The sequence below is a fragment of the Emydura macquarii genome, unplaced genomic scaffold, assembly GCF_026122565.2.
Source record: "Emydura macquarii macquarii isolate MOO-44397 ecotype Brisbane River unplaced genomic scaffold, CSIRO-AGI_Emac_v2 contig_3671, whole genome shotgun sequence".
In the NCBI taxonomy this organism is placed as follows: domain Eukaryota; kingdom Metazoa; phylum Chordata; order Testudines; family Chelidae; genus Emydura; species Emydura macquarii.
Window position 1 is genome coordinate 5406978 of NW_027133808.1, and position 15760 is coordinate 5422737.

Below are 15760 nucleotides of genomic sequence, written 5' to 3' on the forward strand. Positions count from 1 at the left end.
AAGCCTGGCTGGCATTCTATTGCCACATGGACAGGCTGGGATATGCTGGTCAAGGGAATGGAAGGTTCATGGATCCTTTTTTCAGTCCAGTGGACTAAATATTGAGGATGTATATCAAATTTCAGAAGAGATCCAGGATGCTAGAGAGATAAAGGGATTGAGTTAATTATAGGCACAGAAGTTTTAAAACAGTAAGAAAAGAAACCTCTCAGAATCTCTCACCAGCCGGAACAGAAATAGTAAATGATCATTATGTTCAAGCAAAAAGTATGGCATTAGCATTGCAAACTACCCTTAACTCACAGTAGGGATTTAATAGGGTTTATTACCGATCTGTATACTACTACCTTTGCAACTATGGACGCTAAAGTAATGGTGACCATATCTCGTGTTCCAGGATGTAAACTGATTATTTGCTGGGGTCAGTCAGGAAGAAGTTGCAATCCTCACAAATTGCACAGTGATCTAGGTGCATTATAATGAGGTTTCACTGTCTCCTGAAGCATTGGACATTGACCAAGTCTTGAACTGGAATGATATCATCAGATGAACCTATAGTCCAAAACATCTTTCTCAGATATTTTATACAACACTGTGTACAGTACTGTCCTTTTGCACTGGTACCATAGATCTAGTTGGGAATAAACAGAACTTTTTTTTTTGGTGGGAGGGTGAAGCGTTTTAAAGGAACAGCAGTGCATGGTAGGATTAAGTAGTTAGGATGTCCTCTGCTTTTCTTATTAGAGCTGGTTTACAGCATAGATACTATAGGCCAGTGCCTAAGTCTCCAGCTCCTGGGAGACTTGTGATTAGGTCAGAATCATAGCTTTCTTTTCTTTTTTTTTCTTTTTTTTTAAGTTAGTTTCTAACGCTCAAGTTTGGGAAGAAAATCTTGAAAACATTACTCAAATTTAATCAATGCAGCAATGTTTTCCTGGGTCTGTAGGCAGCCTGAAACAATAGCTCTGAAAAGTTTACCCTATTTATCACAGTTTATCACTAGAGGTTCTGTGTCATGGTGTGCTTGGGGCTCCAGATTGCCTTAATCTGGCCCTGCCCTTTGTACATTAAATTTAATCAATTTAATTCACTTGTCACTAAAGAAGATCTGCATTTTGTAAATTGCAATCACGTCTTGTCAGGAGCATTGCTTCCATAAGAGATTAATAGGAATTAGTGCAAGGAAGATATTAACAAAATTCTTTTTTTTAAACATCACTCAATTTCTTATTAATAGAGAAGACTTTAAAACAAAATTGAGGAACAATGAACAATGGGAATCACAGCACCAACACTACCTGTAGATTAGACTGCCTATAGATTATAATCAACACTACCTGTAGATTACAAACTCTGTGATACAGAAAATATGTTATAAAACAAGCCCAGTATATTTTATTAATGCATGTGTGGAATTATGCCTGGGTTGGAAGAGAACTCCAATGAATAATCTAGTCCCTCCAACTGACATGAATTTTTTCATGTTGTTTGACCCCTATATTACCTACTATACAGCACTTCCCATTCAGTTTGTGCAATTTACTGCAAAACTTCCCTTAGACATCACAAAAGGTGGTGAGAGTTATTGTGGGCTTAGTCCTTCAGTCCTTACTCAGGAAGAATTCCCGTCAACTATAGTGTGCCCATTTTTTGAGATAAATCCAAAGAACAAAGTTCAAAACTCAGTCTAAACTTCAGGAGTGTTCAGAGCAAGGGTTTTGATTTGTGCTTCTTGCTAGTGTTACTATAACACAATCAGTCAATGGATACAAGTCAGTCTTCTGGGTTATGTAAATATTTTGGCCCAAAATTTCAGACATGTCTTAGCTTGCTCTCTTTTTCTCTGGGAACAATTATGCGTGCAAAATTTTCCTACATTTTCTCTACCCATAATTGGATTGTAGGTGTAAATTATAACCGCTGAACAGTTGTCTTCTTGATCTGTGCTCTTCAACTCCTAATACTTGTGCACAGACGACCCATATGCAGGGGTGAAAAAAAATTGTAGATGCAAATTGGTCCCACAGAAAAAGAGACTGAGCTTTTTAAACTTTATCCTTAAGCTTGCCCCCCCCCCCCCAGTACAGTTCATTTACCTCTAAGTATTCACCAGATCACAATAGTTTCAGAGGAATAAGAGACAGAAGGAGATCAATTTGCTCATTTAATCTGCCCTTCAATCTTTAATTATTAAAGATAACTTTCCATTTAGTGTCAGTTATTAGTGTTTCCATTAAAAAATTACTTATTACAAGTATGGGGTGATAGCGAGTCTGAAGAATCTGATCAGTAAAAGGAACTTTGGAGAACTGTGGGAGCTAGTCTTGATTTGTCATACATTTTATCTCTCCCTCTACTTGCATCAGACTTGTGCTGTTTTAATTTACAGCACATAACACATCCTGCTAAGTGCACAATTTAAATATTACAACATCAACTTGTTCTTTCCAAGGTAAAATGTTGGTATATTGCAGAGTATCATATTGTATCATATTATATTAATTTAAAACTATCCAGGGGTGAGAAGTCCTCTACTTCCCAAAAAGGTTTGAACTTTTAACATTCACCATGAAATTAGCCTGGGCATCTGGCCAATTCCTAAGTACTCTGCACATCAGTGGCGAAGCTTTTAACTTTGTATCTGTGATTGATCTGAGGCCCTTCTGAAAACTCTCAGCTAGAATAGAATATTGCAGTTACTTTTTATAACCATTTTCTTTTATTGAAATATTTACACACCTTTAATATAAGATTTCCATACACTTGACTCTTAAACCTTATGAAAAGGGCTCCTTTCAGATATGGGGTTTTTCCTTACAACATTCCACACTTTGCCAGTCATTAAACTGTTCCTCGGCAAGCTCAGAATTATACATGTTGCAAAAAAAAAAATGAGAAAAATTAATGATTAGTAGGTAAGTAGATCCTCTCCCTGCTTATATATTTAAATAGTTGTTTCTCCTTTTGGCTGTTTCATTGCCCACAACAGCATCAGTGTGTTTGTTTATTGGCTCAGAGTTCTATTTAAATGTTAGTGTTTTCCTGACCAAACATATAAATTAAGTGTGGGTGAGTTTCAATGCAAATACTTAGTATTAATAGGTAGTCTCCTTTGTCATCCTGTAGAAATACTATAGTATTCAGTATGGGAACTTGGTTCCTCTGTTCCTTTTCTCCTGCTTGGTCCTGTTCATTCCTTTTTCAATAGCTCTGATCACAGATATATCAAGTATTGCTGTGCATGCTTTAAGATGAGACTATATTCTCATGACCATGGCCATATTGTAATGTAAGAAATTTTTAGGAAAGGATATAAATATCAGTGTGGCCATAATGTCACAATCTTTCAAGATAAAATAGTCAAGAACCAAAATGTATCCAGATCCTTCCTGATGAATCTCCTCCTTGACAACTGTCCCCTTTTCTTTTGCATTCAATTCCCAGTCTTTGTTCTCACCTTGAAAGTTGTATCAAACACTGCCACAGCCTGCATCCATCCGTCAGAGTATCTATCTATCCATATATTACAATATATAACAATATTTTTTCTGTCTCAAATTGTCGATGAGATAACTTGAATAGTGTATTGGGCGAAAGGTTTGGGAGTGAGTTGTGTTGTGGGTCTACGTGTGTATGTAAAGAAATTACTGTGGAGAATCTAACTCTAAGCCATTTCATCCTAAACCTGGTTTCACATTCTACACTTCTCCCCATTTTCTTTCTTCTTTCCTCTGACTTGATCTCCTTCCACTTTCACCTTCACACTATTTTTCCATCTTCCCTGTATATTTAGGTCAGCTTTATTTTCATCTGTTATCCTTTCAGGGCCTGATTCTCAGTGGTGCTAAGTCCCCTATACAGCATGGGCAGAGAAAAGGGGCCTTAAAGAGAGTGTTGACATAATTTGTGCCAGAATAGTGTATGGTAAATGCTATGAAAAGGGTTGCAAAGGAGATCAGTCCAAATTAAAGACTACGTCTTCTTTAAAGTCATTATATGCTGACCTCTCAATTCACATCAGTGTCCTTGCTCACTTTTGTATTATGAACCATGCTTATGTGTCTAAGTTAGATTTAAGCTCTTTGGTGCAAGATCCTGTCTTTCAATGTGTTGTTTATGGCACAATGAACAGTGATGGTGCTCTATAACAATATTTTTTCCATCTTTGGAATACTTTACAAACACATACGCGATCTTAGGACCTAAAACTCTGTTGCATTCGCACAACAGGAACAAAATAACGTCATTCAGGCCTAATTCACTCTTGTGAGTGGTTGAGAACAAGGGGGACCTGTTCACCCTGGGAGAGGATAGATGACTGTAATGCCACCTCCACCTCTGCAGGATTCTGCTTAGGGAGAGCAGCTGGATTTCCAAGCTGGGGCTTCATAGGAGCCCTGCCAACAGACATGCTGAATCCAGCCTGGTCCCTGGCCATGATGGTGGGTGGCCTGAGTTGCTCTGCCCCTGTTCCCAAGAGGCTTTCTGTATCTGGAGGCCAGGAACCCATAGAATGAATAGGGTCAATATATTTTTCCTTCTCAGGGTATGTCTACACTGCAGGCTCCGTGATGATCAATGCAGCAGGATTGATTGAGCAGGTCGTGTAGACCCGCTCAATCGATTCCAGATGGCCTCTCTGGTCGACACCGGTAATCCACCTCCCAAAAGGAGTAAGGCTGTGTCGATGGGAGGGCATCTCCCGACAATGCAGTGATGTGTTGTCACTGCAATACGTCAATGTAAGTACGTCGACGGGAGATATACAAACTACGTTATGTAGCATGTGTAACTCCCATGGACCGCCAGCAGCAATGTAGACCAGGCCTCAGTAAAAATATTTTTTTCTTGAGCAAAGAAAGAAAGGAAGGAAGGAAGGAAAGGATTGATTTTATTGTGAATTAGGCTCTGGCTAAAAGGGTTGTAAACCATAGTTGTCATATTTGACAAATCCTGTACCTTAAAAAAGATATATGTCTTTGTTGTAAGCTGAAAAAAGCAGTTGCTGAAATGTGAAGGATTTAAGCAATGACACAGAACAGGATGCGTGTCATGCAGAGCAAATATTACACCCTAAATGTGTTGAGAGGCACTAAGTGAAGCTAAATGCCTTCAGCTTCCCAATATGTAATATTATCTCAGCATGACAGATGCTGAGATATTCTGTAGAATAGCTTTGAGTTCATATTATTTTAAAAGCATGTTCTTAATTATCTGCCATTCAAAAATTGTATATTTATGTAATCTTGCTTAGTTTTTTAACTGTATGGTTGTCTGCTGCACTAGAACTTCAGACACCATTGTAATCTATCACAAACTCCCTGTTGTTGTGTTTAGATATAAAATATAAACATGTGATCTCCTGTGAATAGCAGTCATTACCTGTGAGGGACATTTTCTGTCCATGTTACAGTTTGCATATACTGTTACGAACTCCAGAGTTACAAAGTGACTAGTCAACCACACACTTCATTTAGAACCAAAAGGATGTAACCAGGCAGCAGCAGAAACAACCTAAAAAAAAAAAGCAAATACAGTACAGTACCGTGTTAAACATGAACTACCAAAAAAAAATAGAGGGAAAGTTTAAAATAAAAGATTTGACAAGTTAAGGAAACTTTCATTGCTTGTTTCATTTCAATTAAGATGGTCAAAAGCAGCATTTTTCTTCTGCATGGTAAAGTTTCAAAGCTGTATTAAGTCAACATTCAGTAAACTTTTGAAAAAACAGCCATAACATGTTCAGAGTTATGAATATTTCAGAGTTACAACCAACCTCCAAGGTGTTTGTAATTCTGAGGTTCTACTGTATCTACATTTGCTTGCAATTAACATAGAAGGTGGAGACGGAAAAGACAGTGACAAAAACTGGAAAACGTGTGCCAGTGAGAATTTCCACTGGGTTAAAGAAAATCAACTCCTGTAGCACTAGGAAAGCCCTGTTACATCATCTAGTTCAATTCCCTGAGGATTTCTCTCTCTGCTACACTGGCATTTCAAGGGCCCTGTTTATTCTAAGTACCAAATGATGAGGAATTTCTCTTGAGACCTTTCTACAGCCTACACTCCATGCTTACTGCTACTCTAGGTTTCTGTCAGTATTACTGCTGCCCAAGTGTCTTCTCTCAATTGCAGCATATTTACCCCTTGGATTATTAACTTGCATTTTTTAAATTGAATCTCCATTTGTTATTGTCTGCCTATGTTTCTAATATCTCTAGGTCCTTTTGTTTTATTTCCCTGTCCTCACTGGTATTTTCAACTTCTCCCAATTTAATATCCAATTAATTTAATTAATAACATGATTTCTCCCTTTTGAGGATAATTAATGAAGATGTTAAATAAGACTGGACATAATGCTGATCTCTGCAGTGCCCCACTAGGCACCTTCTCCCCCAGATCTGTACTACCATTTGTCATTACCCCTTGTTACTTGTTTTTCAGTTTTTAGTCCACATGGCAGTTTACATTCAAACTAATTTAAATGAATATTCAAAAAAAGCTTCCACCAGAGGCTGTACTATACTAAATCCTTTACTAAAATCTAAATATATGACATATACAGCATTCTTCCTATACACTCATTTCCTAATTCTATTTAAAAAATCAAATTTCTGTGCCCATGCTGTGATGGGCAAAGGAGAGTTGACCCTTTCAATTAGACAGAAATAGATACTTTTAATGTGGAATTCTTCAATTAAAAAAAGGGTTTCACCATAAAAACTTTGGTGCATGTAGTGACCCTTCTTGACTTGACACTTTGTTGCCATAATATGTTTAGGTGACCCTATATGATAATCAGAATGCAATAGTTATATCTCTATCTACTTTTTCAGATATCATTAGATATAAGTATAGCATCTATATGTGATTCTCCTATTGCACTCATGATCTGAGGTTTCTCTAAATATTTTAATCCTCAATTCATTTATATACCTTTTGCTCTATCTGAATATTTCAAAGCTGTCAACATGCACAAAAAGCTGAGTCACATAAGACAAAACATGAATATTTATTTTCTTTTCTAAGTGTTAGGAAACTGAAGAAAATACAGAAGTAAAAATACATGATAGGAAGCTAGTATGCTTCATGTTTTAAAACTGAAATTATTAGAAATGTCTTTTATTTTATGGCTTTTAAATAATGGATTGTTATGGTTTAATATCTGTCAGTGCCTCTAACACAAGTAAACTAATGAACTCTGAGCAAGAAATTTACCCTCTGTAGTTCTTTGCTGCCATCTTCTGTCTCTTCAACTGATTGCTGTTACTGTTCTTTGAAAAACAAAACTGTTAGAGTAAAATTTCCTTTCTTTTTCTTTTTTAAGCTAAAGCAGAGTGAGGCCAATGCAGATACCAAGGAAAAGCTTCCATTGCGTCTACGTATATTTGAAAAATTTCCTAACAGGCCACAAATGGTGAAAATCTCCAAGCTGCCTTCAGATTTTACAGTTCCAAAAATAAGGTATAAAATACATCCCTTCTTTATGTGCTGAAGACTTGGTAATTACCAAGACACACAGTAGTGCCAGTGACCTGTAACCATTAAGCAGATAATTTTAAAAATCAGAATCAAAGCATTGTATTTAGAGGTAAGAGTGGATGACTTTTCATTTGTCTCTCATTTTTACTTCCCAAAAAGTCACTTCTTCTCCTGTTTACATAGCGTTAGCGCTCATGAAAGGAATGAATAATAGTCCTGGAGTAATTTAATTGCACGCAGATAGAGTATATTGGAAAGTACATTTCTGCAGATGAGAAAGTAATTTCTCTTCAGGCCCATTTGGTTTTTTTAGTTTCTTTGCTGAGACCACCAGCAAGAATTCAAAAATCAGTTTCAATGTGGGTTTCTTAATGATCTGGTCAGCTGAGTCCACCAAATCACCTCACATAGAACACTGAAAAGTTAGATGGTAACAACTTTTGATCATTATCTGACTGGACTGGATTTGTACCGCTGATCACTTTCCTTCAAAAAATACCCCCAAAAACTCAGAGGTCAGAATCTCTGTTGTATCCAGCATATGAAAGGAGACAGGTGTGGGCATCAGGAAGCCAGTTGTTGTTCACTGAATCTCTGAAAACAGTCTGGGGACTGCTACAGCCACTCAACATCTGCAGCTGTTCCCAAGGGACTTTTTGCCAGATGAGGATAGCTGGAACATAGCACACTCCATCCACAGTACCCTCTCACCCTTCTGCATCGAAATTCCCCTTACACCTATAGCTGTAGGGAACATGATATAGGATATGGCTATGTCACTATGGATTCTCCTATGCTAGGGAGTCCACAGCTAGCACAGTGGAACTGTCTTTGAATCTTTTGTGTCATCTGAACTGTGAAAAAGGTGTGGAGTAGGCCAGAGTATCTGCCTTTGAGGGTTAAAAGAAAACACTGGCAAATCTTAAGGTAAAGATCAGGCATATTTTGTTTCATTTCCAGAACCCCAATTATTTAAACATGTAGTTTTTGCTTCTTTTTAAACAGGGTATCTGTGATCTTTGTATGGCTTTTTTTCACTGTGTTTTTCCAAATGTGTGTGGGTAGGTAATTGAAACCCAACGCTGCTGCTAGCCATTGAAAGAAACATCAGGCTATGGACTGAAGAATAAAATCTTAAAATGAATCGGTTGTACTATGTAGAATTATCACTCCAGATAAGAGTTGGGTATACTCAGTATATAACACTAGTCCCCCAGAATTTAACATGTGGAAAAATAAATGTGCATTTCTTGTAAACAGAAATCATTTAAAAATCAAAACATTGCATATGTGAAGTACAAAATTGTCAAAATACCTTAAAATTGGCATTCAAGGCTGTTATATGAACAGATGATGCCTGAACTCTTGAAAAATTGATTTCTTGTCGAACATATGCATTCTTTGGATTATATCAGTCTTTGGTTTGCTTTTATTTAGCAATTTATATTGTAAACTCAGAAAGAGTTGTATATGATTTCAATAGCTAAGAATAAAATTAATTGATAAATTAAAAAAATCAAATAAAGGATGTATTATTAAAGAGAACAAATACTTTTGTTTGAAACTGCATGTAAGCACCAGATTCAGTTACGGTATTTTTAATAATTAAATCTAAATCTAGTCATCTTTGTTCTTTGTATGCACTATCCTGTCCCCCATAGGTTTTCATCTTGCTACTGTTCTAAACTGGCAGTAGCCAACTGTGACACATTACAGAAAACATGTATTATCTCTTTCTGGATTTTTAGCAACAAAATGTTATATCTTTTTCTGATTTGCAAGGGAGAGTTTTATGAAGCAGTTTATTGATCGTCAGCAGCAGGATACAAGCTGCTTATTGCGAAGACTCCCTTCTGCATCTTCTTCCTCATGTGACCACTCCAAAAGGTCTGCAATTGAGGAAAACAAGTATATTGACCAAAAGGTAAATACAAGAGTAAAAAACAATATATGTTCTTCATTGTTTTTAACATGTGCTGTGAGGAAATGCCACAAATTGTACAATTTGTCAACATTTCAGAAATATCAGGAAACAGTCTGAAGTATTTAAGAGTTTAGTAAAACATTACATTTAACTTAAGTTGTCTAAAACAGACATAGGGCCAGATACCCAGCTAGTCTAAATGGTTATTGCTCCCTTGACTTTGGTTAAGCTATGACATTGTACAGAAGATGTGTAATTTAAAAAAAAAACGCACCCATTTTTCTGAGCATATTTTTCAGATTTATATGGTGTAAGTCACTTTCATTCATGTTTGAAATTAAAGTTTGCGTTTTCAATCTTCTTACCAATGATTATAATGCCATTGTAGCAAGGTCAGTATGAGAGCCGTGGAGCTACATTAAAAATTCACAACAAATCATTTTTTACAAATCATTTTCTAAACTTTTAGAAAAGTTTAGCTGCCTTTTATGTCTTTGAACCATTAGAAAACAATTCCTCATATTTACAGATTTGATCCCTAGTTGTATTGAATGCATAAAGGCTTCCTGCTGGACTGGTACAATACACATGTGCATATGTTAATATTTGTATGCCTGAATTTTGTGCATGCCAAACAACAATAAGGAAAAACAGAATAAGTTTAAAATAACAATGGTTGGTAGGGTACAAAGAATGAGAAGCTCAGGTGTGCCTGGGTATCCAAGTGAGCATGGTGGAGAAAAAGATAATGAAGGTCCAAAATATGGGTCATTTTTATCCTGTTTCCTGAGAATACCTTTTTCTATGACCAAAGGATCCTATAATTTACAATACCAATTGATCCAAACTGAGCTGCACTAAAACATCTGGTACCAATCAGGAGAAAATGCAGATAAATATCAGCTCTTCTGATAAAATTGGGTAAAACTTTTTTTAAAAGTGGCTAAAATTATCCACACCACATAGAGCAGTGGACATATTGGGCTAGATCATCAGCTGGTGTAAATGAGCCCAAGTCTGTTGAGGTCACTGGAGCTACATCAAATGATGCTAACATTAACTTGTACCAGGAAACTCAGGCTCAGGCTCTTTTGACTGAAAACTTGAATAACCTAATATTATAGGTGAACTGTACTGTGAAGATTAATATACAAGGTAAAAATCACTGCCAATCTAAATAATATTAGAAGGTAAATATTAAACATTGTAGCAGTTTCATGCAGGGTCCCCCCTGCTGCTCCGCCTCTGCTCTCAAACACCACTTGGAGACTTCTGCTCTCTGTGCTCACACCAGTGCTTTTTATTTTCAGCACCCACCACTAGCTATTTAATTCGGTCCAGCTTCACAGCCTCCAGGACCTCACAGTCTCAGCCACAGACCCAAAGGAAGCTCACCCTCGTACTGTGGCTTCTCCCTCTCTGGCTGGGCTGCCCCCTCCTTTCCCCTTCAGTTCCTTCCTGGTATCCTTTATAATGCCTAGCTAACAAGCTCCACAGCTGCTCCCCATTAGCCCAGTCACCCCCAGGCTCCCTCATCTGGATCCCATTCCCCCTTAATTAAAGTTCCAGGGGCAAAGGGCTGACTCAGGCTGTTCTCACCCAGCACGCTGTCACACACCTCCCCACTTATGAACTGCCGGGTTCACTCTCCGCCTCCTTCTCCTACCCCGAGTGTCTGAGCGGGGAAGTCTCATCCTTTCAATGGGTTGACTCACAGGGGTAACATTGTGAGGCTCATTCACCCCAGCCACAGATAGTGCACTGTGTGGGTGGCGGATGGCCCCCCCGCAAGCTCGGCTGCCACCAACAGGTCCACACACCATTCACACCCTTGGGATTGTCCTCTTCCTTCTGTCCCTTGTGTTTAGACAGTCCACCCCGACCTCCCCCAGGACCTTCTGAGTCTCCTGTTCCCTGGACTTTCTTGGGGTTCCTTCAGGGGGGCTCCACTGGCCCTTTTCGAGGGGGCCTGCATTAGCTGTCACCCCCGTACCTTCCTCTGGTTTCTACTGGACTCTGTTGTCTAGGGTCTTTCTCCTCCTGTTCCCCTTTCGGGTATTGGGATCAGGGGTCTCCCGTCGCCCTTCTCCCGGCCTAGGCTCCATTGTTTGGGGGCCTCCCCACTACTGGGGTTCCTTGGTTCCAGAGGCTCCACCCACTCCCTCAGGGGACCTCCCACTGTTTCCCTTCTCCTGCTGGGCCCCTATCCCCTATATCCCTTCCTTCTCGGGACAGTGTCCCAGTCGGTGCACATCACCACCGGGTATGGTAGTCCTGCTACTACTCCAACCTGCTTCCAGTCAAATCTGCCCTGGACTTCCAAGGGCACGTGAGCCACCCAGCAAAGCTTCTGATCCCTGTGGATACACTTCAGGCTCATCGTCGCCCCTGGGATTACCCAGTGTGGCTTTACCAGCCCCCCTGTGGATGAGTGAGCAGGCTGAGCCCGTATCCACCAGGCCTTTCTGGGCTCTTCTCCCCACCCTCAAGGGGATGGTGGACAACCTTGACCCCTTTTCTCACCCCCCAGCTTGAGTCCAGCCACAAAATTCGGCCAAGCCGCACTCCATCTGAGGGCAGTCACCCTTTTTATGTCCTGGCCATCCACACTGCCAGCTAACCATGGGTCCGGTTTTACAGGAGGCTCCTTGGGGTTCCTCCTTCCTCCTCCCTGGGGCCTTCCTGGAGGTTGGTTCCTGGAGTTTCTTTCCCCACTCCAGTCTGTTGGAGGGTTGACCTTCTCTCCAGGGGAAGTCTGCCTCAACATATTCTTCAGTGAACTTCACTGCCGCATCTGCCGTACTCAGCTGATGCCTCCTGACCCATACCCACACATTTTCAGGAAGGCTGTGCAAAAACTGTTCGAAGAATAGTGTGTCCATTATTTCGCCTATGGTGTGAGTGTCCAGTCTCAGCCAGCGGGTGCCCCAGTCCATTATCTTTGAGCAAACACTCAGGGCCGCACACTTCCACTGGGCTGCCCAAAACTTATGGCAATATTTTTCCATGGACAAGCCAACCCAATCGAGGAAGGCCACCCTCACCGCCTCATAGTCTCTGGCCTGCTCCTCACCCGAGGCCATGTGGGCTGCTTGGGCTTCACCGGCCAGGTAAGGTGCCAGCCGTAGGGCCCTGATTTCTTGATCCCACCCAGCACCCAAGGCTACCTACTCAAATATACCCATGAACGTGTCTGGGTCGTCATCTGGGCCCATCTTACAGAGTCCCAGTACCGGGGGTCGACTGCCTTCTCCCCGCCATGGGGATCACCATTTGCTGCAGGATTTGCAGTTGCGTGCTGGCCTGTTCCCGAATGAAGTCTTGCAGGTTTTTTTGCTGCTCCGCCTGCCTTGTCAGCAAGGCCTGCCTCTCCATCTGGTGGGCCTGCTGGAAGCTTTGCATTTCCTCTGCCTGCTTCACCAGTCATTGCAGGATCTCCTCCATTGCCAACTCTTGCACTGGCTCAGCAGCTCTTGGACAAGCCCCCACGTGTAGCAGTTTCACACAGGGTCCCTCCCTGCTGCTCCACCTCTGTCCTCAAACACCACTCGGAGACCTCTGCTTTGTGCTCACACCAGTGCTCTTTATTTTCAGCTTGCTGCCCACCACAAGCTGTTTACATTGGGTCCAGCTTCACAGCCTCCAGGACCTCACAGTCTCAGCCACAGACCCAAGGGAAGCTCACCCTTGTACTGTGGCTTCTCCCTCTCTGGCTGGGCTGTCCCCTCCTCTCCCCTTCAGTTTCTTCCTGTTATCCTTTATAATGCCCAGGTAACAAGCTCCACAGCTGCTCCCCATTAGCCCAGTCGCTGCAAGCTCCCTCAGCTGGATTCCATTCCTGCTTAATTAGGGTTCCAGGGACAGAGGGCTGACTCAGGCTGTTCTCACCAAGCACTCTGTCACAAACATCAATGGTAGTGTTTTCAAACAGTAATCTCTTGACCTTACAAAGGGCAGCTAAATGAGCAAATAAATGTAACTAATTCATATTAAATTGTTATTAATTGTTATTAAATATGATGAGGTTCAACAATGACAAGTGCAGAGTCCTACATTTAGGACAGAAGAATCCCATGCACTGCTATAGGCTGGGGACCGACGGGCTAGGCAGCAGTTCTGCAGAAGAGGACCTGGAGGCTACATCGGATAAGAAGCTGGATATGTGTCAACAGTGTGGCCTTATTGCCAAGAAGGCAAACGGCACACTGGACTGTATTAATAGGAGCATTGCCAGCAGATTGACGGAAGTAATTATTCTCTTCTACTTGGCACGGATGAGGCCTCATTTGGAATATTGTGTCCAGTTTTGTTCAATGAAATTTTGCAATTTTAAAAAAAATATTTGGGGTTTTCCCCATTATTCAACCAGCTTTAATAGCAAATATGGGTACGTTGAATTTCAGTTTTGAATTGAAACAAGTATTCACAAATTATTTTTGCACTATTCACCCCACTTTAGTTATACAACCATGAAATTCTGATGATTTAAGGGGTAGAATCAAATATAAGTAACATTTCTGGTCAAATGTTGCATAAAACTGAGTGTTTACATATTCACTCAGGAAGCAAGAGAGCACTAGGTAGGATTTAGTCACAGCAATTACTCTGGCTTTCTGTAGTTACAGTTTCCATGGCAACCTCACATTTGTATGAACCAATTTTCTTAAAAATATCTTAGCCTTAAAGCAAGCTTAGAATGATTGCTTTAAAAATACAAACACTGTATGTATACTTTATGTTCCTATGTCAAAAAGAAACATGACCAACCATTTAACTTATACCAGTGCTTCACAGAATGTACCCTATCGCTACTGGTGGGAGTGGGATGACTTCAGCAATTTTTCACCTCTTCTTTACACTGAGGATGACAGTGAAAAAGTCAAGTTTGGAACCAAAAGATGGAATTCTGCTAAAAGTTGTTGCTCTTCCCCCTTACCGCCCCCGGTAGTGTCTGTAATGTGGCTAGCCTTCCATTTCCTCTTTGAATTATGTCAACATTTCTATGTTCTTCTTCGAGTGCTTGCTCACATCCATTCCATGTTAGTTGTGTGCGCCCACCACATGGACAAGTGCCGGAGATTTTTCCCTCAGTGGTATCTGGAGGGCCGGCTCTAGCACCCTGTGCTGTGGCGCACTTTTGCGCTAGTATAAGGGCACTGCCGGCCCCCCCCCCCCTGTTCCTTCTTTCTGCCAGTGTCAGTACTGGAACGTCTTTGCCTTGGCAAGCACTTATCCATGGGTTTTGTCCGTAGTTAGAAATAGTTGTTGGTTAAGTCTGTTCGTTAGAATTAGTATTTTAGGTGTAACTAGTTAGTTTGCGGGGACTTAGCCCCAGGTACAGGGCAGCCCTGGTCCCCAGGCTTCAAACCATGTGCTTCTTATAAAAAGCCCATGCCCATGAACGACCCTCACCAGAGCTTCTTAAAGTGCCTGGGTGAGACCCATCTTTGGGACAAGTGCAAGATCTGCAAGAACTTTAGACACTGCACAAAAAAGGACTGGGATATCAGGCTAAGAGCGCTCCTGATGGAGTCAGCCCTCAGACCAGTCTTCAAGCTGGGCCACTCAGATTCAGTGCCCAGTATATCAGCGTCTACCCAAAGTACCCCCCTGGCATCGAATTCATCCCGGCACCAGTCACCTTCCCTGGTGCCAAAGAAGGAGCACAAGAAGATGCACTAAAAAGGACAAGCAGGGAGCGGGGGGGCTGAGCCGAGTTCTGTGCCAGGCTGCTCGTCTACCCTGAAACTTAGGTTGGCTGTGGCCTCATCCCTCAGAGCTCCCAGTCCACCTTGGGACCAACCTCTGACTCCGGATAGCAGCAGGGATCCCCAGCACCTCAATGCCATCCATGCTCGAGGCCTTTCAAGTGGCCAAGGACTTGCTGTCACTCCTGGTTCCACCTACTTCTTGGGGGGATAGACCTTTGCACTGACATGTGGCCAAAAGTGGGTTCAGGGGCAAGGACATGTGGCCAAAAGTGGGTCATGGGGCAAGCCTGTGCTGGGAGTCCCATACAAGTCCCTGTCGCCTCAACGCCGCTCCCCGACCCATCATCATTCACTGACTCTCTGACAGCAGTCTCCAGGCCCCCGCCGCTCCCCGGAGCACCACCTCCGGCAACAGATCCTAAGTACTGATCACTGGAACGTCAACAAAAGGCACCAGGGTCCCAGCACCAATCCCCGGAGCCGAGGTCTCAGTCTCCAGAGCATTACTATCAGTCGTCAGAGCCGGCACCAATCAGTGGAACCCCAGCACCAGAGTGCCACGCCCACTGGCACTGTAAGGAGTTGGAATCAAGGTTGGCACCACTGTGGACCACAGAGGAGGACCCCTCAGATATGGAAGGAG

At 41.6% G+C, this 15760-nt stretch overlaps 1 protein-coding gene across 1 annotated transcript in view; it reads left to right on the forward strand.

The window, feature by feature from the left end:
* The window catches only part of NALCN (sodium leak channel, non-selective), a 346536-nt gene that overhangs the window by 247107 nt on the left and 83669 nt on the right, over nucleotides 1-15760 (forward strand). The window contains exons 16-17 of the mRNA XM_067536921.1: nucleotides 7328-7464; nucleotides 9265-9406. Coding sequence (XP_067393022.1) covers nucleotides 7328-7464; nucleotides 9265-9406 — 279 coding nt within the window. The remainder of the gene's footprint in view (nucleotides 1-7327; nucleotides 7465-9264; nucleotides 9407-15760) is intronic.